This window comes from Mustelus asterias, chromosome 28, assembly GCF_964213995.1.
Source record: "Mustelus asterias chromosome 28, sMusAst1.hap1.1, whole genome shotgun sequence".
Lineage (NCBI taxonomy): Eukaryota > Metazoa > Chordata > Chondrichthyes > Carcharhiniformes > Triakidae > Mustelus > Mustelus asterias.
In genome coordinates this window covers 3,815,884-3,843,255 of record NC_135828.1, presented here as the reverse complement: position 1 = coordinate 3,843,255, position 27,372 = coordinate 3,815,884, and the positions used below count along the sequence as shown (strand labels likewise).

At 42.9% G+C, this 27,372-nt stretch overlaps 1 protein-coding gene across 2 annotated transcripts in view; it reads right to left on the bottom strand.

Moving 5' to 3' along the window:
- Window positions 1-26,797, bottom strand: part of macroh2a2 (macroH2A.2 histone) — a 29,455-nt gene extending 2,658 nt beyond the window's left edge. The window contains exons 1-8 of one of the 2 annotated variants that reach the window (XM_078199357.1): window positions 26,553-26,797; window positions 12,512-12,723; window positions 12,238-12,344; window positions 10,896-11,108; window positions 10,076-10,183; window positions 9,725-9,824; window positions 8,171-8,260; window positions 3,118-3,292 (exon numbers count right to left, since the gene is read on the bottom strand). In XM_078199357.1, the coding sequence (XP_078055483.1) occupies window positions 3,118-3,292; window positions 8,171-8,260; window positions 9,725-9,824; window positions 10,076-10,183; window positions 10,896-11,108; window positions 12,238-12,344; window positions 12,512-12,683 (965 nt within the window). In that variant the 5' untranslated portion in view covers window positions 12,684-12,723; window positions 26,553-26,797. The remainder of the gene's footprint in view (window positions 1-3,117; window positions 3,293-8,170; window positions 8,261-9,724; window positions 9,825-10,075; window positions 10,184-10,895; window positions 11,109-12,237; window positions 12,345-12,511; window positions 12,724-26,552) is intronic. The other variant, XM_078199356.1, reaches the window with a different exon arrangement.
- Between the last annotated feature and the right edge of the window lie 575 nt (window positions 26,798-27,372).

The window sequence follows — 27,372 nt, the reverse complement described above, 5'->3', positions numbered from 1 at the left end:
TCTCCACATGAACTTTCTTCTACCCAGTTTCAGGGAATAATAAAGATTTAAATCGTGAGGCTTAGATTAACTCCATGTACAAAACAAAATGGCTGCCTTTACCCAACAGTCAAGTGGTGGCATTCCAAAGGCATACCTTCAATGTAAGATGAGCAATTAGAGGGGTGCAGTGGGATAGTTTAGGTAGGTGAGATGCACCAAGTTTTTGATTCAGCTGTGCCAAAATTAAAGTGGTGTATTTTATGTGGCTATAATGGAAAAACAGCAAATCTGGAGTGCGTCAATGGCCATTAGCGGATCGTAGAAAGTTTGTTGCAACTATCGGTCCTTTGTAATCTTGATCAGTTTACATTTGAGAAGCCGTGGATTTCAAGAATGAATGAATTAAATACCCTTCACTTTAAATGTAGACTGTTTAAGAATAATTATTTTTGAAATTACTGTCAACTATTTTACCAAAATAATTTTAAATTAATTATGGCAGTACATAGGTAATATTTCCCAATGCTTTGCTAACACTGATCATTGAAATGGTACTAATAGTTGCTTTAACAAAGCAGTCATTTTTCAACAGTTTAATTTTACAATACTTCACTGCTCGAAAGAGCTTAAAAAACATTTAGTTTCTGAAATAAAACTGTGCTGACATAGAGACTTTGTTCAAATCTTTTCATGTCTTGCATCTCCCCATCTCCAACTTCCTGCAGCCCACAACTTATTAAAATTATGGACTCTGGTGCAACCCCAATACCTTCGACCTGTCACTGACTGTTGTGTCTTCAGCCATCTAGATTCCAAGCTCTGCAATTCCTTTCTCAAATTTCTCTTCCTCTGCCTTTAAGACACTGCTTGAAACCTCACTGAGATCAAGTGTTTGGCCACCTGTCCCAATGTTTCTTTCTTTGGCTCTGTGCCAGCTTTTAGATTATTCTCCTGTGAAGCAGCAACTGTGTTTTAAAGGCACTGTATAAAATTTAAGTTGTTGTTGAGGCAGACACTACTGACATGTATGACTTTAGGCAACAACGAGACCTAGCTACAGACCTGCCGTTGCTGCTCTTTCAGAGAACAGACAAAGGTTCATCTGAAATGGTATAAGAAAGCCATGAGGGCCATTTTACATTTATCCTGCAAATTGAAAAATCTCCAGAGGGCTAGAGGATGAGTAGATATACCCTTTGCCAGCACTTGGGACAAAATAACATTATGCTCAAATGTTATCTAAGGGAGCGTCAGAGGTTTTATTAGTGGTAAACTTCATCTTAAAATCCAGAGATTTAAGAAATATTTGGCCATCTCTCTTCTGACAATCCAGGAAGTACAGATAGGCCTATAGGAACCAATGTGAAGAATATCTGCTTTCATCCAATTGTTAGGATCTTCTAGTTACCAGGAAAAAGTAAAGTTTCTTTTTCATTGTAGTTGTGGCACCCACCGATTTCAGACGTCCCTCAAGTATTCACTTAGGTTTGCATCTACAAACAATCTCAACAATTGGTTTGCTCACCCAGAGAGCTTTTCTATTACATGACAAACCAATTCCAGGTTTCCACCATAGCCTTTACAGGAACCATGATCCAAGATACCTATGGTCTGTTAGTTTTCAGACAGACTTCTCAGCATTATAAACTCTGCAGCTCAATATCTTTGAGCAAAGGTAATTTTTCAAACCATAAAAGGAAATCACTCTAGTAACCTAATTAGCAATATTTTTGGCACGCCTGCACTTGTTACCCACCAACCTCAACTACCGATACCATAATATTGCAAGTCTAGTTTCTGTTGTTGTCCTTCAAGTCTCATTGCAAGGTTCATTTCTCCAAGAGGCCAAACATTTGGCACACGCAAAGAAACAGTGGATCTCTTCAGTGGGATTATGATCTTATCCAATGTATAATTAAACCCTCTATAGAATGGTGGACACCATATTCTTGTATTAATTAGCTAGGTCACATGTACATTTATTTGCTTCAAGACAGCAGAGCTGAAAGAGTTGATCTCTTCTTCCCCTCCAACATTCATTTTCAGCTGATCAGAAGCAATGAGTTCAAAGTAATATCACGCTGTATTGGTCACAAAATCCATGGCTTCAAGATCAAATCCTTTTTGTTCAATCTTCTTCATGCCCTCGTAACCAAGTAGCCTCCTCCTGGGTGCAGAGCTTTTTCAAAAAGAGGCTAGCTCTCGCAACTCTTATGTTTTAGCCACATCAATCCTCCACCGTTTCATGCAGAAAGTGTATAGAAAAGATAAAAGCATGCAATTTGGGACAACAGGACCCACCCTTAAAAAGAATCCCAACATGCAAGAACTATTATGTACTGTAGAGCAGCACAGTCAAGGGCCGTCATCTCAAGTTACTTCAATGTTGAGCATCTTGGCAATGGGAAAATGTTTACATTCATAGACCTTTTCGCCACTGTGGTTGACTTCACTTTATTTGGCAACTTTAACTGAAGTAATTCAATTACAACCTCAGAGATCACACCCTTGACAGGAACCATGAACTTCCCCACATTATGTATAAAATAGCAGGATGTAGTTTTGTGTTTGCTCCCAGTGGATGAAACATCAAGTCATTTTATTTTCTCCAGTTGATCATTCCCTATTCTAACCAATACTAAATCGTGCAGTCCTGCACATTGCCAGATTTCTATCCATGGTCACCCAAGCATTGGATTTTTAGCGAATCTATTGATGCTGCTATAACCGGCATCTACCCATTTTTTTCCTGTAGTTCTCAGACCACAAACGTGGATCTCCATAATGGATGGTGGGAAAGCAACATATCTTCAAGTATCCTGACATTCTTATTTAAAAAGGTGGGGGATTCGTTTTAAATGAGATCAGAATACATTTCTCCTTTTATAGAGATCAAGTCCTAGCTGAAAGAGATATAGTTTGCAAGCAGCAACCTGACCAAAATAATAGAATGACGTACTAACTTATTTTAATAATAAATGTCACTATGATTTATTTTAAACAATTAAATACTAGCTCAACTGCAACATATTTCTGTACTTAATTTTTAAATAAAAGCAGAATCTCTCAGGATACTGAGTTATTTTCTAAACAGTATTAAGAAACCTTCAAAATCTAACAAGTAATAAATTTTACCTGCTGCTGGCGATGGATGGGAAAGCAATTGATTTGAGCTTCTTTTCATCTGCCAAGGTCAGGCAATTCTTCACAGTTTTTTCCAGTTGCTCCTCACATTTATCAACTCCCCACTGTGGGATGTTGCAGTGAATGACGAACTTTGCTGGCAGTCCAGGGGCCAGACCCAAAACAGCTACAATAGACCAAGAGGATTAATTGTCAACTAAACTCTCAAAGATGGTATTTATTTTACCTCCATGAAACAAGCTTAGTTTTAAAATAGCACATTAAAGTGGTCATAAGTATGCAAGTGGGAAGGCCAATTGCTAAGTTTATACAGATTTTGGTTATAGACATACACATCTCAAGGAAGGCCATCTTAATTAAGGTAGTTAATGTATTATATTTCTGTAGATCAGTTGCTTTATACTCAATTCTACTTATCCTGAAATTGAGAAGTAGTAATTTTCATAAGTAAGTGACCAATGGAGCTGTAAGACTTTTTGAAACTGTATTTGGTACAGTGGTTTTGACTTGCTATTAAGGTGGAACCTGCTTTGGATCGCCACTCTGGCATAGCAGCCCCACCACCCATTCCTTGCTGCAATTGCATGGCAAGTTGGCTGTGACGGTGCTGGATCCAAGGGTGTTTTTTCTGGGCTCCTCCTCAGCCAGCTGAGTTGTTTCTCTTTGTCTCTTCCAATGCTCTTTTGAGCTCTGCCCTCCAGAGGTTCTGGCTGTTTCAGATGTTATAAATATTTGCCATCATATCTCACTTGCAGGTGTCTTTGTAGCAGAGGTATGCATATCCAGAAGGCCATGACCTAGCGGCCAGCTCACAGTATAAAGATCTTCAGGTATAGGGCTATTATTTATCGAAAGGAAATGGCTAAGCCATAGCAGACATTGTTGGTTTAGTAATGAGTGTATGTTGACAATTGCCAATGAATATTGAGCCTAGACATGTGAAGCCATCAACCAGCGCCAGATTCACAAAAGATTTATTGAAGGCAGTATTATAACATCCTGGACAGTCACAATCTTCTTCTCAAGCCAAACTCTTTACAGGCATGCGTGTGTCTGTCAATTTGCCACTAAAGAAGGTGTTTCTTGGTATGGTGTATTAGTGCATCATCATCATAAAGCAACTCTGATGAGGACTTGATGCCCTTCTATCTTGGATCTCAGGTCACAAGGCTGAACAGCTTTCAGTTGGTTCTGATATGCAAGTCGACATCTTCTGCAGGTGAACTGGGAACATGACAGCAAAAAGAAGAACGCGCGACAAAGTATCAATGTCCGAACATAACTGCTGACCCCAGTGTTAACCTCTCCACTTGACAGTCATGAGCATCTATAGTGCAAATGTCACTTATGGTTGCTGCCCCTGCAGAGATGCAGGCAGCAGTTGCAGGAAGGGCCCTGCACAACGAGGCTGACTGCCACAATCATCACAGCTAGTGAGCAGGTGCCTTCACCTCAGAGTCAATAGACGAGTACAAGTACATCGTTGGAGTGTCCATGTTTGCAAGGCATCACACGCTGCATGTCTTACTCACAATTAACTTAAAAAGTACCGGTTTCTTTCAATGCTCTTTACTAATCAATTATTTACAATGTACACATATGAGCAGGTTTCCACCAGTGCCAACAGACTGTAGGCCATAGTCCATCTCTATATAATGGTAATAATTTTGAAAGATGTTTGTATGGTTGACCTCCTTGTGAAGGTTCACACTTGTAGTGACAGCTATGCCTTCATGTTAAACACTCTGGGACCTCCAGCTAAATGTTGCTGGATCACTGATCATTCACAATAATGGCGTCCTGCATGGGTATCTCTCTGCGACTCCTGGCCATAGCCACACCTTGTTCTCAAGGGTACCTAGGGGTGGACAATAAACACTACAATGCCCACATCCCGTAAATGAATTTTTAAATGTCTCTGTGGTCCACCTTCCACATCTGTGTCCTCTTCTTCTCGAGTCCCCTTGCTCTTTACTCCTTCAGCCTGCTCTTCTTCTGACATGGGACCTTCCTCACGCTCTGCCTTAAGCATCACTTCCCTTTGCTGTGCTTGTACAGCTTGCAGCATACAACAACTAAAGTAGGATAGTGGCTTTCAACCGATGTGCCACAGCACGCAGGTATGCACTGACAACTGTGCTCTACAATTTTGTACAAAGGTACAAACTTTCCACATTTGGAGAAACTAGCAGTTTTGCTGGAGGGAGTTCTGTGAAAACCCGTATAATAGTGCGAGTCCGATGTTTCATGCTAACTTGGATTTGAACTGTTAATAGAGAATTAGGATTTGAGTAAATTCTTCACTAAATCGAGTTATGCTGGTATCACTTGTATATAATCCACTCATCTTTGTTCTTGTTCATTGCTCTTATATTCATCGAAGGAGAATCAAACCTGACCTCCAGGCATTTATTAAATACAACAGGAGTCAGTGAAGCCATTTAATCTGAATTTTTCTCATCTTGGATACAGTTATGTTATCTGAATGAAGCAGCAAAATCTCATCTCGAGCAGGCCAACGCCCGTGCAAGAGTCCTGGTGTGCAAGCTGCCCTTACTGTAACTGGGGCACAGTTTGTAGATTTCACAGGGGTGTTAGGAGCCACATATTTGGCCAGTAGTAGACCTAGTCACCAGGATTGCTACCATGCACCAGGGCGAAGCGATAAAGCTGCGCCAGGTTTGACTCTTTTTCTAAAGGTGTATTGGCAGCTGTCTGGAAAGCATGCACAGACATGCTGGAAGTTCCTTCTGTCGCCTCTCTGGTTATAAACCAGCAAGTCTGTCAGTGGGTGCCTTAAGGGCAGTCAATTACACCCTGCACATTGGGGAAAGCTGGCTATTCTGGTAAAACCCACTGCCCTCTGTCATTGTGAGGCCACATCCATGGAGAAGCTGATGAAGTCAGCCATGCTTGTGAACAAGGCATCAGTGACAGCGTGGATGAAATGATGAGCAGCCGACAGAAATCAGCAGCAGAGCCCTGAAATGATCCCATGATGTTCAGTGCTACCGCCCTGTCAATGAGTATTGATGTAAGCGGTTGTCATTAATGAGGACACTGATGTCCGTTACCATCTGCCTGGACAGCCACTTGGATGTTTCAAGTTAGGTACAACTGCTGCAACGGACCCAGTGTTCTAGGTCTTCTTGGCTTGTCCTCCTTGTTCTTGGCCAGACGTTCACCCTCTTCCTGCCCGGGGACCCTTCCTCGTGCTGTGCGACACGGCTCCTGTATTGCCTGCAAGTGCAAGGGAGTTGGATCCATCTTCAGTGGCCAGGTACGATTTCTGCAAGCTGAAAGGGTTGAGGTGCAGTGTTGCTTGTGGATTTTTACCAGTTCCTGAGTTCTCCAGTCACCTCTCCCTCTTTCAGCCTCCCTTGTGCAGCAGCTCGCTTGGAGCCTTTTTGTTCATTATACGGAGAACATATGCTTACTTGCAAACTTTCCAAGACTTTTCAACTCTTCTGAATGGCGTTCCATGCTGTACATAACTCAATAGTTCTGCTGTAGTTTACAAGACCTTCTAAAAAGTTATCCACCTTCTTGAAATCCCAGAACTTCTGTTTCACCATTCACCACAATAGCACCATTGTCACAACGCGCAAGCTTCCTGACCTCACCCCCTTCCTCCTGTTGTTGAAAATGGCCAGCACTGAAAATTGAGGCAGGAATTCTGGATTTGTCCCAGCTGCCAATTCTTTTCTCCTGCCTGACTCCATGCTGTCCCAAACCAAATCCAGCCCAGCACCTCAAAAGTTCAAATGAACGAATCTAAGCACAAGATGCTGTAGTCCAAAGGGGTCACTGCCATGATCAACCTCCCTGGATCGACATTTGTAGATGACGACAAACCTCAATGATTTGCTCATTTACATGTGACATGTCTGCTTACATATTTTGTAAGCAGACAGATTGTCCTGCTACATCATTAAAGAGATGTTACTTTGGGTGTGTTGAAGCACAGATTTCCTATTTTAAATCAGACTATGAAGTTTCTTTTGCACGTGCATGTATAAAAGCAAGATATCTAATGACCCAAAAGACTGCAGAGCTTGAAACAAAACCTCAAAACTGTGCTCTGGGTATTCCAAAAGGCAGAATTTCCTAATATACAATTCCTTGTAAAGAGTTATAACAAATATCTACACACTTTCAGATTGAGAACAGTAGTCCAAGCCACTTCATGTCATGGATAAATGGAACTCTGGGGCATTTATGAACCTGGAATCTCAGATGTCATTATCAGCTCCCATTTGTCTGATCAGGAGAATATTGGTTCAAAGGTCAGATTCTATCAAACACTCCACGACCTCCAACCAGATCTATTTTGGCTACATGGGTTAATGCTAATGAACATTACTGTGGTGCATATCACAACAGATATTTGGTCAAATAAGCTATAACCATTGGGTCCAGACAACTAAACCGCAATCAAATAGTTGTTTGGAATGAAAATATTTTGATATTTAAACATATTAATCATTGCAAGGTTCCCAATAATGCATTGCTGTAAAATGCCCTTGGCTGAAAAATTAAGATATGCTTGTTTAATTATGGCATTCAAAACACCAACACCAACTTAGAAAGGAAACCAGAGCTAGAGGGCACAGCCTCAAAATAAAGGGGGGTCAGTTTAGGACAGAGTTGAGGAGGAACTTCTCTCAGAGGGTGGTGAATCTCTGGAATTCTCTGCCACTGAAGTGGTGGAGGCTACCTCGTTGAATATGTTTAAATCACGGATAGATGGATTCCTGATTGGTAAGGGAATTAGGGGTTATAGGGATCAGGCGGGTAAGTGGAACTGATCCACTTCAGATCAGCCATGATCTTATTGAATGGCGGGGCAGGCTCGAGGGGCTGGATGGCCTACTCCTGCTCCTATTTCTTATGTTCTTATAATTTGATTTTCATGATTGAAATTTTAACAAAGTAATTCTTCAGTGTATTATTCATGCAGACACTTCGGATAATAAATTCAGATCTTTAAACATGATTTCAATATAGTTAAGCGTTGAAAGATAATAAACTTAAAAAAACTTGCCCCCAGTTACTTCCAAAGGTCCATTAGATTTTCGCAGTTCTTTCACAGCATCCAAAAACTCCTTTCCACCCGCCTTCTCCAAAGCGTTGCCTGAAATTACCATTACTCTTTAGAACACATACTTTCAGCTGGTCTGTAGGTGTTGAAGTGGACTGAACCTCATCAGAAGGGTCAAACACAAGTTCCATTCCCACCTCCACCATATCAATATGTAAAACAACACCATCGTAATGGTAGTCTGAAAAAATAAACTGCAAGCTGAATTCCCAGGGTTACCACTGCTCGAAGTCTCAACAGAGCTCATGATACATTGTTCATAATGGTGGGATGTTTTGTGCAATGTTACACAGGAAAGTTCTTCTAGTTTTGTTGCATGTACAGGAGAAAATCTTTCTACATCCCTCTAATAATAAATACATTGACACTTTAAAGCTTAATGTATTTCTGATACAAAAATACATAGTAAAATCTCCATAGATGTGTACAGACTTTTCAATTCTTTACATATAGGTTCAGTCCATGTGGGGTTAAAATGATAATGGGCACTCATACATTTCCAATAAAATATGTTTATTGCACTCAGAATTATTGAAGCTTGTACCGCAACAGTCTTTAACTCTGCAAAAACAAGGGCTTCACAATGCAGATATGATGTAACATCCTGGTAAAACCAAAAAATACCTTTGTGTGGAGTAATTCCAGGACAAACATATGTCAGAAAATCAGTTGGCTCTTAACATTCTGATTTAAAGATTAAGCTATTGGGTGTTAGGCATGCTATACTTTGCCATCACTGGCACTAAAATGCAGAGGTGTAAATCAGACCAACAACGGGAAAACAGGTGACAGGCAGACTGAAGGTCACTCACTCACCAAGTTATGAGGCTTGTGTTTGGATCAGCACTGGCAAATAACCAACTTGTGTAAGGGGTGATACTTACACTGGTGTTAATTTGGAGGTCTATTAATGGACCAAGACATAGTAGGAAAAAACTCTATTTCAAAACTCAGCAAAACCAAAGTTCAGATCCTAATCATGAAATTTACTTTTGGACTTTCTGCTTCCCAACTTCTGACTGGAAAATTGCAATAAACATACCCTTTATGAAGACAAGAGGAGATCCCTAATTGTTACTGGGAATACTGCTTAAATACAAGCAGGGTGAGCAAACTACAGCAGCCAATTGCTGCCCATTCTTATTTCTCCAGACAGATTTGTGAACTGGGGTTTTAATTACTTAATTTTAAAAAAGTTTGTTAAAATAATTCATTTTCTATGTGCACTTCTTTTAATAAGATATTTTCCATTAGGATGATCAATAAATTAGGAAATACACCTAAACTGTGGAAACTATTTTTATTAAATGATTCTGGGTAGTGAATCCTACTGCTTAATGCAACTTTCATATTTCAATACTTTCAACCCATTTTAAATATGCTAATGTGAACACAGTAACTTACTGTAAATATATCCAACATTTCAACCATCTCAAACTTTCCTCAGCTAGTGAAATTATCACTGCAAGGCCTAGTGGGAACAACACAAAAACATACCTACATCCTCTTTCAGATCAATTTCAGCATTCGTTGGATTAATGATGCACTCAACTTTAACTGAACCAATGTTACTGATATCGCTTTGAGTCAAGGACAGCTGAAAAATAAAGAGAAGGTCTAGCTGAAGCACGTTAATAGGAACAGTTAATAATAATCAAAAACAGTCAAAATGGCTTAACATGAAGACAAAAATTAATATGTAACATGTTGAATCAGCACTTGGTTTTAACAGGCATCAATCCTCACACAAAGTGGGTAAACAAAATTGCACACAACTGATATATATATATCCAGGCTTTTGGATTAATTTAAATCTGAATTTGAATCAAAGAATGTCACAACTCTTACCTTTTGCCCCAGGAAAAGGCTCTTTGTCGAAAGAATTGTGAATCCTTCACCAGGTACCTCATCTGATGTGGAACTAGATGCCCCTTCCTTATTTTCTGTTCGCTTACCCTAATTTACAAAAAGGTTTTGGAAAACTTAATTTCTTTATTGTTGAAATATGCTTATATGATGCTGCCATCAGACCAAAAACATATTCTGCCTACTAAGCAATTTAGCAATGCCAGATACATGGGCTGGACGCCCCAACAGTTGGTTGATTGAATCATACATGTTCGTCTGGCTGTCTGGAATAGGCAGAGTTTAGACTGTACTCATCCAGTCCCTGCTTGCACTCATCCAGCCCATGCTTGCAAAATCCAAAACAATACATCTACTGTAATTCTGCCATTGGGCAGCAGTTGCTGAACTAAACCAATTTAAGATAATTAGTTAAGTTTGTGATGGCATAAAGTCATATACAGGGACCCATTCTCCGCAAACAAAAAGAATATGTTTAAGCCTTGTGCTTCTTTTGAAGTACCCGGAAGTATGGGGAGCCTATTGTTCACCCCAATCACAGTCGACTTGCCAACCAATCAGCACCCCTTTTCTTCTGTGGTACAAATTGTTGTGACCACTTGAAATTTGGCATTCTTATGTTTGACCTGATGAGTGCAAGACAAAAGACTTTGGCAACATGTTTCTTTTTTCAGCAAGATCAAAGTTATAATAGCTAATAATTGGTTACTAATTACTCATCCTGTACAGTTGTGCACCATTGTACATCCTTACTATCAGAGTGACATAATGTCCAAAACAACTTTTCATGATGTGTACTTACCTTTCTGACGGATTTGGACTTTGTAGCTTTTTTGACAGATGATTTCTTCACAGATTTTTTGACTGGAGAAGCCTTTGCTTTTTTTGCTTTCTTTTCAGATGGTGTAGAAAGAATGGTTTCTGCTTTACTTCGGGAACCACGTTTCTTTGCCAGAAGTTCAGGATGAATTCTAGGCAGCACACCACCACTGGCAATTGTTACTCCCCTTAGTAGCTACAGGCACAAAAGTAACAGCAATTTCAAATATTGAAATGTAGTGTGGGTGTGCAGTTAAACACCCTCATTAAGTATGTTTGTACATTGTGACATCACTATTAAAGCTAAATGCATTTTAAACAGTAAATAACTTGGGGAGTTAAGCTGTTTTTAGGTCCAAACCTCAACATGCAGCCTGTAATGAGCAGCACTATCAGAATCAAATGATTGCAATACACAAATCTACTCGTATGTTATATAGAATGAAAGAGACACTGCGGAATTTTCAGGATGGCAAGCGCTTGATACCTGCCATCCTGAGTGTCTGCCTTCGATAGTCCCACTGCCATTTCACTCTTAAATGGCCAATCAGATTGGCCGAAAGCTCTCCAGTCTGTCCTAGCACAGCGCTGCAGTGGTCTTGAGGCTGGGCAGGAAATTAAATTGCATCTGGATCAGAGGCGGCAGAATCCCAGAAGGATTCACATCTTCAGAACCTGCCGGGGTGGGGGGCATTAATTACAGCCAATCTATTTCTACAAATTGAAAAATTATCTTGTACAACTGCTGGTAAATAAAAAAAGAGAAACGAGCATGTTGCAGTTCCTGTATATATTTAATTTGAAAGGCTAAACTTACACTATTAACTTTATTTTATATTTAGAATGGCACAGGGATCTGAACTTCATAGTACAAATACAGTAAAGTGACTTTACGGGCTTCCACACACAACATTGGGTTTAACCATTTCAGGTAATTTCCTACCCCACCCCTGTAAGACAGCAGCTATTGGTAATTATTTTGCTACTCCCATTTACACCTTCATAATAAGCTTTTGCCTTTTCCATTTATCCTATTACTACCCTCTTGCACTATCACCCATCTTTTGTTAATTTAACCACTCCTATCTTCCAACTTATCACAGACTTTTCCCTTTGTTTTTTCCTCTCCTCTTCCCCCTTTCCCTTCAAGTGTATTTGTTTAGAAGCTCATCAGAACTGCAAAATATTAAAAATGTTATCAACCTGAAGTTTTAATTGTGTTTCTCTCTCCACAGATACTGCCTGATCCGACTTCCAACATTTTCTGTTTTCATTTCAAATTGTCAGCATCTGGAGTGTTTTGCTTTTATCATTACAAGCCTTACTTGATTCAGTTCTTCATCATTTGCCACTGCTAGCAGAATGTGTCTTGGAGTTATTCTACTCTTCTTGTTATCTCTTGCTGCATTTCCAGCCAGTTCCAGGATTTCAGCTGTAACAAAGATGCATTTTACAGTTCAAAGGGCTAGAGAAAGTATAACCAGAATTCAGTTTCATCTAAAGATTCAAAACAATATGGTCACCATGATTAAAGGACCCATTTCTATAACTTTCTTTCCTTCCAAACAGAATTATATTGTTCTTCACTTTTTTTTTTACCTGCTAGGTACTCTATGACTGCTGCCAAGTAAACAGGTGCTCCCATTCCAATACGATATTTGAATGTTGCTTTCCGTAAATATCGCATCATCCTACCAACGGGAAAAATGACCCCAGCTCTGGCTGAGCGTGACAACTTGGTCATCTTCTTTTTTCCACTTCGGGCTGACATCTTGCGTGTTGTGGGGCAGTATATTAAACCAACTGTGGATCTAAACAAATACCATAATTATTTAAACAAAAAAGAGATACAGGAGATGGTCACTTGGTCCATCATGGATGTGCTGGTTCTTGCAACTGAGGATGGGTAATAAACACTGGACTTGACTATTTCCTGATAATTAAAACATTTTTAAAAACCTCATTCTCCTCTCTCACAAAATGCTGCATTGGACCTACCAACATGCATGATGTTACATTTGTGTTATTTGCCCAGACTCGCCGATTCACGTTATCCTGGCCAGCGTCCCATCTTCCGCCCTCAATGAACCTGAGCTCATCCAAAACTGCTGTACCATGTCTTAAATCGCAGAAAGTCCCATTCACTCATCACCTCTGTGCTTGTTAGTTGCGTTACATTGACTCATGATCCATTAAACAGCTTGATTTTAAAACACTCAGCCTCATGTTGAAATCTCTCCACAGCTTCACTCTTTCCTATCTGAACCCAGCAGCACCTAGAATGTGCAGCATATGCCTTAACGGGACTTGACAGGTGTCTGATAATGAATGGATCAAATTACATATCGCAGACAACATTTATTTACTCCAAAACAGAGAACATCAAATTATATTTTCCAGACAAATAGTAGGGTATGTCTTGTCCTCCAAGGGAACCAATCAGAAATCTGAAACAAAAACAGAAAATGCTGGAAAATCTCAGCAGGTCCGATAGCTTCTGTGGAGAGAGAATAGTGCCAAGGTTGAGTCCAGATGACCCTTCATCACAGCAGAAATCTTGTTCAACTCACTTGTGCTGTAAACAGATGAAGCAATAAACTGACGGCGAATCCCCTACCTCAACTCCACTTTCTATCCTATCGCTCAATTCTCTTAGTGTCCAAAATGCACAGATTTTAGTCCTGAATTTTCCAGAACACCTGAGCATCCATTACTGCCTGGGGGGATAGAGAATTCCAAAGCCCTAACAATGAAGCAATTTCTCATCTCAGTCTTCTGATTCTAGGACTCCTTGTTCTGTACCCTCCAGCTAGGGGAAAACAGCTGCTGAGTACCAACCTTGTCAAACCCCATCAAAATGTTATACATTTCAAATTCCTCTGGATGCCAAAGAACATGGGCCCATTATATTACTCTTTATATGACAATAGTCTCAGCACAGGAATCAATGAACTGAAACTGCAAAACTCTACCACCAAAGATACGTATATCCTTCCTTGGGGAAGGAGACCAAAGCTGCCTGCCTGTCTTTGACTCCAATTTATCTAGGGCAGTTGCTGCCTGAATTCACTGAAATTAGCCCCCCTCCAGTTATTTTTTATCATAGATGCTCCCTGACTAACATTCCCTCATTCAGCGATGCCACCTTCCTCTTTGGGCTAGAAACGTACTCAAGAAAAAACTCTTCGGAACTCACTTCAGAAATTCCTCTCCTTCTCCATCCAGTCAAAATTAGAATAGTTAAACTCTAAAAATATTCACTAATCTTGCACTTCTCAGTAATTTCTTTGCAAATCTGTTCAATTATCTCATTTCCACTATTGGTAGAGCAGGAGCCATACCAAGCTGTGATACAACACGAAAGAATGCTTCCTATGGTTGACCTACATGGGTTCCTGGTGAAGCAACACCTCAATGTTATCATTCTTACCCTTGTTCTCAAATCCCTCCATGGCCTCACCCCTCGCCTCTGTTCTCCAACCCCATTCTGAGATAATTGTCTTCGTTAATTCTGGCTGTCTCAGCAGCCCTAATTCCTCCACCGTTGGTGGCCATGCCTTCAGTTGCCTGGGTCCTAAACTGAGGAATTCCCTTGCTAAGCATTTCCATCCACCTACCTCTTCCAAGGGTACAGAACAAGGAGTCCTAGAATCAGAAAAGAGGGTTAGCTATTTAAGACTGAGATGAGAAATTGCTTCATTGTTAGGGCTTTGGAATTCTCTACCCCCAGGCACCTAGTAGTGTAACGGTTCTTTCATTGTGTCTTAATTCCAAATAAATAGATTCTGTCTTTGAGCCCTCAAGGACAATCTCTCTTTCTAGCAGTGTAATGTTTCCCTGAATCAAAACTGGAATCCTCAATTTTTTTTTTTAGCAATTTGCATTTATATAGCACTGTTGACATAAAGCATCCCAAGATGCTTCACAGCGGCAGTATGAAACAAAATCTGACACAACTATGAGGAAATATTAGTGCAGATGGCCAAAAGCTTGGTCAAAGGGGATAATTTTTAAAGGAATGCCTTGGAAGAGGTAGGTGGATGGAAATGCTTAGCAAGGGAATTCCTCAGTTTAGGACCCAGGCAACTGAAGGCGTGGCCACCAACGGTGGAGGATTAGGGCTGCTGAGACAGCCAGAATTAACTAAGACAATTATCTCAGAATGGGGTTGGAGAACAGAGGCGAGGGGTGAGGCCATGGCGGGATTTGAGAACAAGGGTAAGAATGATAACATTGAGGTGTTGCTTCACCAGGAACCCATGTAGGTGAACCATAGAAAGCGTTCTTTCGTGTTGTATCACAGCTTGGTATGGCTCCTGCTCTACCCAAGACCACAAGAAACTACAAAAGGTCGTGAATGTAGCCCAATCCATCACGCAAACCAGCCTCCCATTCATTGACTCTGTCTACACTTCCTGCTGACTCGGAAAAAGGCCCCACACACCCCGGACATACTCTCTTCCACCTTCTTCCATCAGGAAAAAGATGCAGAAGTCTGAGGTCACGTACCAAGTGACTCAGGAACAGCTTCTTCCCTGCTACCATCAGACTTTTGAATGGACCCACCTCGCACTAAGTTGATCTTTCTCAACACCCTAGCTATGACTGTAACACTACATTCTGCACTCTCTCCTTTCCCTCTCTATGAATGGTATGCTTTGTTTGTATAGCATGCAAGAAACAATACTTTTCACTGTATACTAATACATGTGACAATAATGAATCAAATCAAATCAATGAGCATGGGGTAATGGTGTTAGACTTGGTGCAAGAAGAAGATACCAGCAAAGATTTAGATGACCTCAAGTTTATGGAAGGTGTAATGTGGGAGGTCAGCCAGGAGTGCTGAATAGTCAAGTCTAGAGGTACCAAATAAATGGATGAGGGTTTGACAACAGCAAGTGAGCTGATGCAGGGGTCAAGTTGGGCGATTTGCAGAGATGGAAATAGGCAGACTTGAGGATGGTGCAAACGTATGGTCAGAAGCTCACCTTGGGGTCAAATGCATTGTTCCCGCATGTATCACAGCTTGGTATGGCTCCTGCTCTGCCAAGACCACAAGAAACTACAAAAAATCGTGAATGTAGCGCAATCAATCGCACAAACCAGTCTCCAATCCATTGATTCTGTCTACACTTCCCACTGCCTCGGCAAAGCAGCCAGCATAATTAAGGACATGCACCCTGGACATTCTCTCTTCCACCTTCTTCCGTCGGGAAAAAAGATACAAAGGTCTGAGGTCACATACCAACCGACTCAAGAACAGCTTCTTCCCTGCTGCCGTCAGACTTTTAAAATGGACCTATCTTGCAGTAAGTTGATCTTTCTCTACACCCTAGCTATGACTGTAACACTACATTCTGCACTCTCTCATCTTTTTCTCTATGAACGGTATGCTTTGTCTGCGCAAGAAACAAAACTTTTCACTGTATGTTAATACATGTGACAATAATAAATCACATCAAATCAAAATGACATCAACATTCTGGTTCAACTTCAAGAGGTTGCCAAGGAGAGGGAGGGATCAATAGATAGGGAAGAGGTTATGGCTTAGCTTTTCTGAATACCTTGCACCCAGGAATATAAAGCAGTCTATAATATATTTTGAACAAGATCTCACCATATAGTATTCCAATATGGCTACTTGTATCTTGAGCTGAAAAAGGGGCTTAGGAGAGCTAGGAGGGGGCATGAGAAGTCCTTGGTGGGTCGGATCAAGGAAAACCCCAAGGCTTTTTACTCTTATGTGAGGAATAAAAGAATGACCAGGGTGAGGTTAGGGTCGGTCAAGGACAGTAGTGGGAACTTGTGTATGGAGTCAGTAGAGATAGGAGAGGTGATGAATGAATACTTTTCTTCAGTGTTCACCAAGGAGAGGGGCCATGTTTTTGAGGAAGAGAAGGTGTTACAGGCTAATAGGCTGGAGGAAGTAGATGTTCGGAGGGAGGATGTACTAGCAGTTTTGAATAAACTGAAGGTCGATAAGTCCCCTGGGCCTGATGAAATATATCCTAGGATTCTTTGGGAGGCAAGGGATGAGATTGCAGAGCCTTTGGCTTTGATCTTTGGGTCCTCACTGTCCACGGGGATGGTGCCAGAGGACTGGAGAGTGGCGAATGTTGTTCCTCTGTTTAAGAAAGGGAATAGAAATGACCCTGGTAATTATAGGCCGGTTAGTCTTACTTCGGTGGTTGGTAAGTTGATGGAAAAAGTCCTGAGGGATGGGATTTACGACCATTTAGAAAGATGCGGATTAATCCGGGATAGTCAGCACGGATTCGTGAAGGGCAAGTCGTGCCTCACAAATTTGATAGAATTTTTTTGAGGAGGTAACTAAGTGTGTTGATGTCATATACATGGATTTTAGTAAGGCGTTTGATAAGGTCCCCCATGGTCGGCTTATGATGAAAGTAAGGAGGTGTGGGATAGAGGGAAAGAACAAACAAAGAACAATACAGCACAGGAACAGGCCCATCGGCCCTCCAAGCCCGCGCCGCTCCCCGGTCCAGGATTGAATCCTGAATCCAGGATCCCCGCCCAATTTTCCAGCCTATCTACATACCAATATCCTATCCACCGAGCTGTCCCTCACAGCTACGATGCTTTGTTCATCACAACCTATTAACTCACCCCCACCCCCCCATTCCAGACCATGTGATCTCCAGGGAGAGGCGAAAACCCAGAGTGAAAACCCCAGGGCCAATATGGGGAAAAAAAATCTGGGAAATTCCTCTCCGACCCCCTGAGGCGATCGAAACGAGTCCAGGAGATCACAATGGCCCTGATCGGAAAATGCTTCCCAACCCTAGTCATTTCCACTTCCACGAACACCATCTGATTTCCCTGCCCCCGAGACAGGTTCCCAACTATCCGCAGTCTCGCTCTGTACTGGCACCAGCAAGATGATCATAGAATGAAGCCTTGAAACGAGAAACAAGGAACAATTAGCCCGCGCCGCTCCCTGGTCCAAACTAGACCACTCTTTTGTATCCCTCCATTCCCACTCCGTTCATATAGCTGTCTAGATAAGTCTTAAACGTTCCCAGTGTGTCCGCCTCCACCACCTTGCCCGGCAACACATTCCAGGCCCCCACGACCCTCTGTGTGAAATATGTCCTTCTGATATCTGTGTTAAACCTCCCCCCCTTCACCTTGAACCTATGACCCCTCGTGAACGTCACCACCGACCCGGGGAAAAGCTTCCCACCGTTCACCCTATCTATGCCTTTCATAATTTTATACACCTCTATTAAGTCTCCCCTCATCCTCCGTCTTTCCAAGGAGAACAACCCCAGTTTCCCCAATCTCTCCTCATAACCAAGCCCCTCCATACCAGGCAACATCCTGGTAAACCTCCTCTGTACTCTCTCCAAAGCCTCCACGTCCTTCTGGTAGTGTGGCGACCAGAACTGGACGCAGTATTCCAAATGCGGCCGAACCAACGTTCTATACATCTGCAACATCAGACCCCAACTCTTATACTCTATGCCCCGTCCTATAAAGGCAAGCATGCCATATGCCTTCTTCACCACCTGTGACGTCACCTTCAAAGATCTGTGGACTTGCACACCCAGGTCCCTCTGCGACTCTACACCCTTTATGGTTCTTCCATTTATCGTGTAGCTCCTCCCTACATTATTCCCACCAAAATGCATCACTTCGCATTTATCAGGATTGAACTCCATCTGCCATTTCCTTGCCCAAATTTCCAGCCTATCTATATCCTTCTGTAGCCTCTGACAACGTTCCTCACTATCTGCAAGTCCTGCCAGTTTTGTGTCGTCCGCAAACTTACTGATCACCCCAGTTACTCCTTCTTCCAGATCATTTATATAAATCACAAACAGCAGAGGTCCCAATACAGAGCCCTGCGGTACACCACTAGTCACAGGCCTCCAGCCGGAAAAAGACCCTTCCACTACCACCCTCTGTCTTCTATGACCAAGCCAGTTCTCCACCCATCTAGCCACCTCCCCCTTTATCCCATGGGATCCAACCTTTTTCACTAGCCTACCATGAGGGACTTTGTCAAACGCTTTACTAAAGTCCATATAGACAACATCCACGGCCCTTCCTTCGTCAACCATTTTGGTCACTTCTTCAAAAAACACCACCAGGTTAGTAGATCGTTAATGAGTTTATTCCTTTCTAAATGCGCATACATCCTATCTCTAAGAATCTTCTCCAACAACTTCCCCACCACGGACGTCAAGCTCACCGGCCTATAATTACCCGGGTTATCCTTCCTACCCTTCTTAAATAACGGGACCACATTGGCTATCCTCCAATCCTCTGGGACCTCACCTGTGTCCAGTGACGAGACAAAGATTTGCGTCAGAGGCCCAACGATTTCACCTCTCGTCTCCCTGAGAAGCCTTGGATAGATTCCATCAGGCCCTGGGGATTTGTCAGTCTTTATATTCTCTAACAAACCTAACACTTCCTCCTTTGTAATGGAGATTTTCTCCAACGGTTCAACACTCCCCTCAGAGACACTCCCAGTCAACACATCCCTCTCCTTTGTGAATACCGACGCAAAGTATTCATTTAGGATCTCTCCTACTTCTTTGGGCTCCAAGCATAAGTCCCCACTTTTGTCCCTGAGGTGTCCGATTTTTTCCCTAACAACCCTTTTGTTCCTAACGTATGAATAAAATGCCTTGGGATTCTCCTTAATCCTGTCTGCCAAGAACATTTCGTGACCCCTTTTTGCTCTTCTAATTCCCCGTTTGAGTACTTTCCTACTTTCATTGTACTCCTCCAGAGCTCCCTCCGTTTTTAGCTGCTTGGACCTAACATACGCCTCTCTTTTCCTTTTGACCAGTCCTTCAATTTCCCTGGTTATCCACGGTTCTCTAATCCTACCCTTCCTATCCTTCTTTTTTACAGACACATGCTTGTCCTGTAGCCCTAACAACCGTTCCTTAAAAGACTGCCACATACCAGATGTTAGCTATCTATTAGTAGAAAGTTGGCAGATTGGATAGGTAACTGGCTATCTGATCGAAGACAGAGGGTGGTGGTGGATGGAAAATTTTCGGACTGGAGGCAGGTTGCTAGCGGAGTGCCACAGGGATCAGTGCTTGGTCCTCTGCTATTTGTGATTTTTATTAATGACCTAGAGGAGGGGGCTGAAGGGTGGATCGGTAAATTTGCTGATGACACCAAGATTGGTGGAGTAGTGGATGAGGTGGAGGGCTGTTGTAGACTGCAAAGAGACATAGATAGGATGCAAAGCTGGGCTGAAAAATGGCAGATGGGAGTTTAACCTTGATAAATGTGAGGTGATTCATTTTGGTAGGACAAGTTTAAATGTGGATTACAGGGTCAAAGGTAGGGTTCTGAAGACTGTGGAGGAACAGAGAGATCTTGGGGTCCATATCCACAGATCTCTGAAGGTTGCCACTCAAGTAGTTAGAGCTGTGAAGAAGGCCTATAGTGTGTTAGCTTTTATTAACAGGGGGTTGGAGTTTAAGAGCCGTGGGGTTATGCTGCAACTGTACAGGACCTTGGTGAGACCACATTTGAAATATTGTGTGCAGTTCTGGTCACCTCACTATAAGAAGGATGTGGAAGCGCTGGAAAGAGTGCAAAGGAGATTTACCAGGACGCTGCCTGGTTTGGAGGGTAGGTCTTATGAGGAAAGGTTGAGGGAGCTAGGGCTGTTCTCTCTGGAGCGGAGGAGGTTGAGGGGAGACTTAATAGGGGTTTATAAAATGATGAAGGGGATAGATAGAGTGAAGGTTCAAAGATTATTTCCTCGGGTGGATGGAGCTATAGGAAGGATATCAGAGGATTACGCAGAGAGTGGTTGGGGTGTGGAATCGACTGCCTGCAGTGATAGTGGAGTCAGACACTTTAGGAACATTTAAGCGGTTATTGGATAGGCACATGGAGCACACCAGGATGATAGGGAGTGGGATAGCTTGATCTTGGTTTCAGATAAAGCTCGGCACAACATCGTGGGCCGAAGGACCTGTTCTGTGCTGTACTGTTCTATGTTCTATCTATCTGCAGCTCACCACATAGAACAGAATCACAGAGCCCCTACAGTTCAGGAGGCCATTCAGCCCATCAAGCCTGCACCAACAACAATCCCACCCAGGTCCTGTCCCCATAACCCCACATATTTACCCTGCCAATCCCCTTGACACTAAGGAGCAATTTAGCATAGCCAATCAACCTAAACCATACATTTTTAAACTGTGGGAGGAAACTGGAGCACCCGGAGAAAACCCACGCAGACATGGAGTGAATGTGCATACTCCACAGTCACCCAAGTCAGAAATTGAACCCGGGTCCCTGGCGCTGTGAGGCAGCAGTACTAACCACTGTGCCGCTCCCAAAAATGCCTAAATGCACTCCAAACCTAACTTGGAACCATTTGTGTTTTCCTTTATAATCCTATCTAATTTGATATAATTTTCACAAGTCTTTCTCTCTAGCTTCTGAATCTTGTTTTATTACATTTCTGTGTCCGATCCTTTGCTAAATTAATTTAAACCCTTCCCCACAGCATTAATCTGACCACAAGATTTAGTTTTAAAAAACTATTAATGGGATGCAAGTGTTTCTGACAAGCATTTGTTGCTCACTCCTAATCACCCTCGAAGCGATGATGAGTGCTCTTCTTGAACCACTGCAGTCCAATCTAGTGTCGGTATATCCACAGTGCTAACAGTTTCAGATTTTTGACTCAGCAACCATGAAAGAATGGTACATTGGGTAGTGTTCCCATGCCTCCGCTGCCCTTGTCCTTCTAGTTGGTCGAGGTTGTGGGTGTGAAAAGCACCGAAAAGGAGCCGTGGCAAGTTGTTGCAGTATCTAGTAGATGGAACACACTTCTGCTACTATGCGCCAGTGAATATTTAAGACAGTGGATGGGCTGTTGATCAAGCAAGCTGCTTTGACTTGGACAGAGATGAACTTCTTGAGTGTTGTTGGAGCTGCATTCCTTCAGGCAAGTGGAGAGTATTTCATTACATTCTCGACTTGTGCCTTGTCTATTGTGGACAGGCTCTGGAGGTCAGGAAAAGAGTTATTCGCCACAGACTTCTCAGCCTCTGACATGCGGCACAGTGGTTAGCACTGCTGCTTCACAGCTCCAGGGACCTGGGTTCGAATCCCGGCTCGGATCGCTGTCTGTGTGGAGTTTGCACATTCTTCCTGTGTCTGCGTGGGTTTTCTCCGGGCGCTCCGGTTTCCTCCCACAGTCCAAAGATGTGCGGGCTAGGTTGATTGGCCATTCTAAATTGCCCCTTAGTGTCCCAGGATGCATAGGTTAGAGGGGTTAGTGGGTAAATATGTAGGGATGTGTGGATAGGGCCTGGGTGGGATTGTGGTTGGTGCAGACTCGATGGGCCGAATGGCCTCTTTCTGCACTGTAGGATTCGATGATTCTATGCTTTTTTAAAAAAAAAATCACTTATGGGATGTGGATGGCTACACCAGCATTTGTTAACCACACCTTGATGCCCTTGAGAAGGTGGTGGTGAGCTGCCTTCTCAAATGGCTGCAGTCCCTGAGGTGTAGGTACACCCATAGTACAGTTAGGCATAGTACTGTTACACATAGTACTATATTAGGCATAATACTTTGATAGATTCTGGTCATCAGCGTATTTATATGGCTGTTTCAATCAAGATTCGGTTAACAATAACCTCCAGAATGTTTATGGTGGAAGATTCAGCCATGGTAATACCATTGCACAAAGGTTCTAGCTTTGTTCAGGTGCTCCCTCTCTGCTTTGAATAAACTCCCTCCTGCCCAGAACAAAGCTCAATTTGCCAGGAACCTGAAGCCTTGCCTCTTGCAGCATGTCTCTAACCACAGATCCAACTGCCACATCCTCCGATTTGCATTAACATATGGCAATGGCAGTAATACAGAGACTGCTACTTTGGAGGCCCTTTTTAAATTTCCTCCCCAACTTGTTCGATTCTGACTGCAGGACCTCAAACCTCTTCCTTCCTGTGTCGTTGGCTCCGACATGAATCACAGCTTCTGGTCCTTCCGCTTCACCGTGCCCTGCAGAATCTTTTTGGTCAAGTAAAACAGAACCAAGGAAATCAACTTTCGAGTTGGAGGAACTCAAAAGGTAATAAAATACATTCTCAATCACAGAATTGTGCTAAATCTAAATAATTAGTCCCACTTCTTTCTCTATAGCCCTGCAAGTATTTAGGAAATTCTCACAATCCTGCATAAAGAATGACTACAGCACAATACAGGAGAACATTCGGCCCTCCCATGCCAACTCGCCACAATGCAAATTGGCTGGTCCCATGCATCAGCCCTTTAAAAAGACCTTGTAAACCATATGCATTCCTTGGAACAATTAGAATGACTTATATTAGAAAGTAGTATTTTTAAAAAGGACATAGACCAGACAATTCCTCTTCACCCAACCAATTATGGTGGTCTTCGCGGGGAGTTGTCAACTCAAAGAAACAAACTAAAAGCACAAAAAAGCCAGAGTTTATATTAAAAAAGCACATACATAGAGCCATTTTGTCATAATGGCACAATAGGAAAGCCAGTCTATGTCGGCTCTCTGTAGAGCAACCCAGTCAGTCTAATTCCCCCACACCCCGCACATATATTTTGTTCAAGAGTCCATCCAATTGCTTTTTGACATTGTTAATTGTCTCAACTTCCACCACCATCCTCATTGAAGGAGTGAGTTCCGAATCCTTACCACTCGCTGCACGAAGAAAAAAATTACTTACATTAGCCCTTGTTCAAATCCTTGTACCTCAAAAACCTGCACTCTCTCATCCTCCACCATCAGCCAGAAGGTAGGGAGGTTCCCTTTGTCTCCTGCAAATCTAAACCTGTCATAATTTTGCACACCTTAACCCCTCCCCACTCTGTGCCAACAGCTACAAGGAAGTGGGGGAAGAACAGCTTTGTCTACCTCAGGTAAACCTATCATAACGATCTTAACACACCCCTACCAGATCGTCCTCCATTCAAGCTCCAAGAAGGAACTTTGCCTATCCCTCCCCCCCATTCTTCCTCCCAACTAGCACAGCAGTAACATCTAGAACCCCATTACATTTATACTTAAGATTTTTTTTTAAATCAACTCCCATTTGGTGCCCAAGACAGATTTTGGTTACTGTGTCATGATGATCTTAGCATACTCCTACCTGATCCTAACACCCCACCCTCACTCAAGCTCCAAGGAGAAGGAATGCCCCAACCATCCTTCCTCCTAGTTTCTCCAACCTAGCACCTATTTAACCTTTATTTAGCCTGGTTGAGTCAGAATCTTTACAGTGCAGAAGGACACCATTCAGCCTATTGAGTTTGCACTGGCTCACTGACGGAACATTCCACGTAGTCCCATTCCCCTGCCATATCCCTGTAACCTTGCACATTCTCTCTTTTCAGATAACACTCCAGTTTCGTTTTGAATACCTTCATTAAGCCTGCTTCCATCAACCTCTCAGGTAGTTCACGCCAATCTCCAACCACCACTCTGGGTGAAAACATCTTTCTTCACGAAACTTTTACTCATTTGACCCATAATTTTGGATCTGTACTCTGGTTCTCGACACTCTCAGAGTGTGAACAATTTCTCACTATTTACACTGTCTAGGGTACCTCTATCAAGTCTCCCTTCAGCCATCTTTCCTCAGAGGAAAGCAGCCCAACCTCTCCAACTACAGAACTGTCACGGTGCAGAAAGCAGCCACGGTGGTATTGCTACTTGGCCTTTTTGCTAAGATGACGCATCAGATCAAGCCCAAGATGGGTTGCAATGTCTCATCTTGTCAGCTTGGATCTTGTTTGTCTCTTTGAGAGGGCCTATGAATTGGATTCAATTCAATTTTGAATTTGGTTTTGGAGCAAGCAAGTAATGGATTCGGATTTGCCCGGTCCATTCCGAGCATTGGCTTTGTAACTTTAAAAGGTGGTCTGCACCGGTTAGCGACATCCTATCCCCACAGCTAGTTGTTTCACCCCTGGAATTACTCTTGTGAATCTCCAGTCAATGGAGGACCATAGAATCCCTACAGTGCAGAAGAGGCCATTTGGCCCATTGACAGAGTATCTTACCCAGCCCGTAACCACACACATTTACCATGGCTAATCCATCTTGGGACACTGAAGGACAATTCACCATGACCAATCCACCTAACCCGCACATCTTTGGATACTAAGGGACAATTGAGCATGGGCAATCCCACTAAACGGTGCATATTTCGGACTGCAGGAGGAAACCGGAGCACCCGGAAGAAACCCATGCAGACACAGGGAAGAACATGCAAAGTTAATCCATCTAATCTACACATTTTGGGACACTAAAGGGCAATTCACCACGACCAATCCACCTAAGCCGCACATTGTTTGGACACTAAGGGACGACTGAGCATTGCCAATCCCCTTCATCCCGTACATCTTTTGGACACTAAGGGACAACTCAGCCTGGGCAATCGCACTAAACGGTGCATATTTCGGACTGCGGGAGGAAACCGGAGCACCCGGAAGAAACCCACGCAGACACGGGTGGGGGAGAAGAACGTGCAAACTCCACACCGACGGTGACCGAGGCTGGAATTGAACCGGGGTCCCTGGCCTCCCTGAGTGCCACCCAAATCTCATTTTGCCAAATTGCGCCCTGGGGCAACAGCAACATAAAATGCCAACAAAAAAAAAGAGGGCAACCCCCCCCCCCCCCCCAATAAAACAATTGGCAGCTAGGACCCCATGACAACATTCCCCCTTTTCCCTCCCTCCCCCCCCCCCAACCCAACCCCCCTCAGGGCTGAGGAGCCCGCTCGAGCCGGGGGTTTGAAATTCGAATTGCCAACGGAATGGAACGCGGCGGCCTCCCGCCCGAATTCAAACCGCCAGCGCGAGCGCCGGCCGCTCAACCGCCATGGCCGAGGACAGAGAGAGGCCGGCCTGCGGCTTCACAGGCCCCCTCTCACACACACACACACACACGGAGTGGAACTCCTCCCCTCCACACCGGTAAGAACTTTATATAGACACACACATATAATTTTAAAATAAAACATTTCCAGTGGTGGTTAATGCCCTGAATGAGGGAAGATTTATTATTATTTTGTGTTGTTGTTGTCGCCGCCGCGGAAGGCCCCGCTTCCATCGCTCGCTCGCCCCGGGGCGGGAAACGCAAAGAAAAATTAAACACCCCCTCAAAAAATAAAGGACCCCCCCGCCTCCTCGCAAAATAAATAAAAATTATAAAAAGAATCACCCCGTCTTTCCATCGCTTTATTATCACATTTTGAATCTCGGGGCCTAGAAACAGGGACAAAAAAAACCCCCCTCGAGGCCAAGCGCTTCCCGCCGCAACCAACACGAAATAAATAAAAGCCCCGCAAACTAAATCTTTTTTTAAAAAAAACAATCATATTTTTCTTCACATACATCAGATTTAAGTTTGTATTTTTGTTTGTTTTTTAAAAAATCGCCTCCCACCTGGTGACCGAGATCGTCTCTCCCCATTTAAAAAAAACACACACAATATTATTCATGTGCATTTGTTATATAAACTTTCTGGCCTTCGGAAAGATGCTTGGCCCTAATTTGCAAGGGAACCTGCCGTGTTTCTAAATTTTAAAAAAAGTAATATATATACACAAACGAATACATATTTAGCACTCACCTCCTGGTCTGGGCGGCAGTTTTTGGTGGTTGCAGCTCTTGTTCCCTCCTGTGTTAATCCTCTGGATGGGAGCAGGAAGGGGAAGTTCTCTCTCTGTCTGTCTGTGTGCTAACCCCGTTTCAAAATACAAACTCAGCCTATCAGCAAAGGCAAGTCAGCCAGACCAGGGGAGGATAGGCTAGCAGCAGGCAGAGAGGGAAAATAATTAAACCTCTGAACCGTTGCTATAAGCTTCCTTATTGCCCCCCGCCCCCAGCTCCTCTTAAGAAGTTGGGCAAGTCCTCACCCGTCCCAGTACTGGGTGCAAATTTAAAAAAAAAACACAATTTGGTAACTATCTGGTTGGTATGTCTGTGTGTCAATGGTTTGCTTGTTCCTGTACTTAAACTGTTTATAGTTTAGTTTATTTATTAGTGTCACAAGTAGGCTTACATTAACTCCGCAATGAAGTTAATGTGAACATCCCCAAGCCACCACACTCTGGCGCCTGTTTGGGTACACTGAGAAAGAATTTAGCACGGCCAATGTATTTGATTTGACTTATTATTGTCACATGTATTAGTATACAGTGAAAAGTATTGTTTCTTGCGTGCTATACAGACAAAGCATACCATTCAAAGAGAAGGAAAGGAGAGGATGCAGAATGTAGTGTTACAGTCATAGCTAGGTGTAGAGAAAGATCAACTTAATACGAGGTAAGTCTGTTCAAAAGTCTGATGGTAGCAGGGAAGAATGTTATCCTTGAGTCAGTTGGTACGTGACCTCAGACTTTTGTCTCTTTTTCCGGAGCAACAGAGGAAACCCACGCAGATACAGGCAG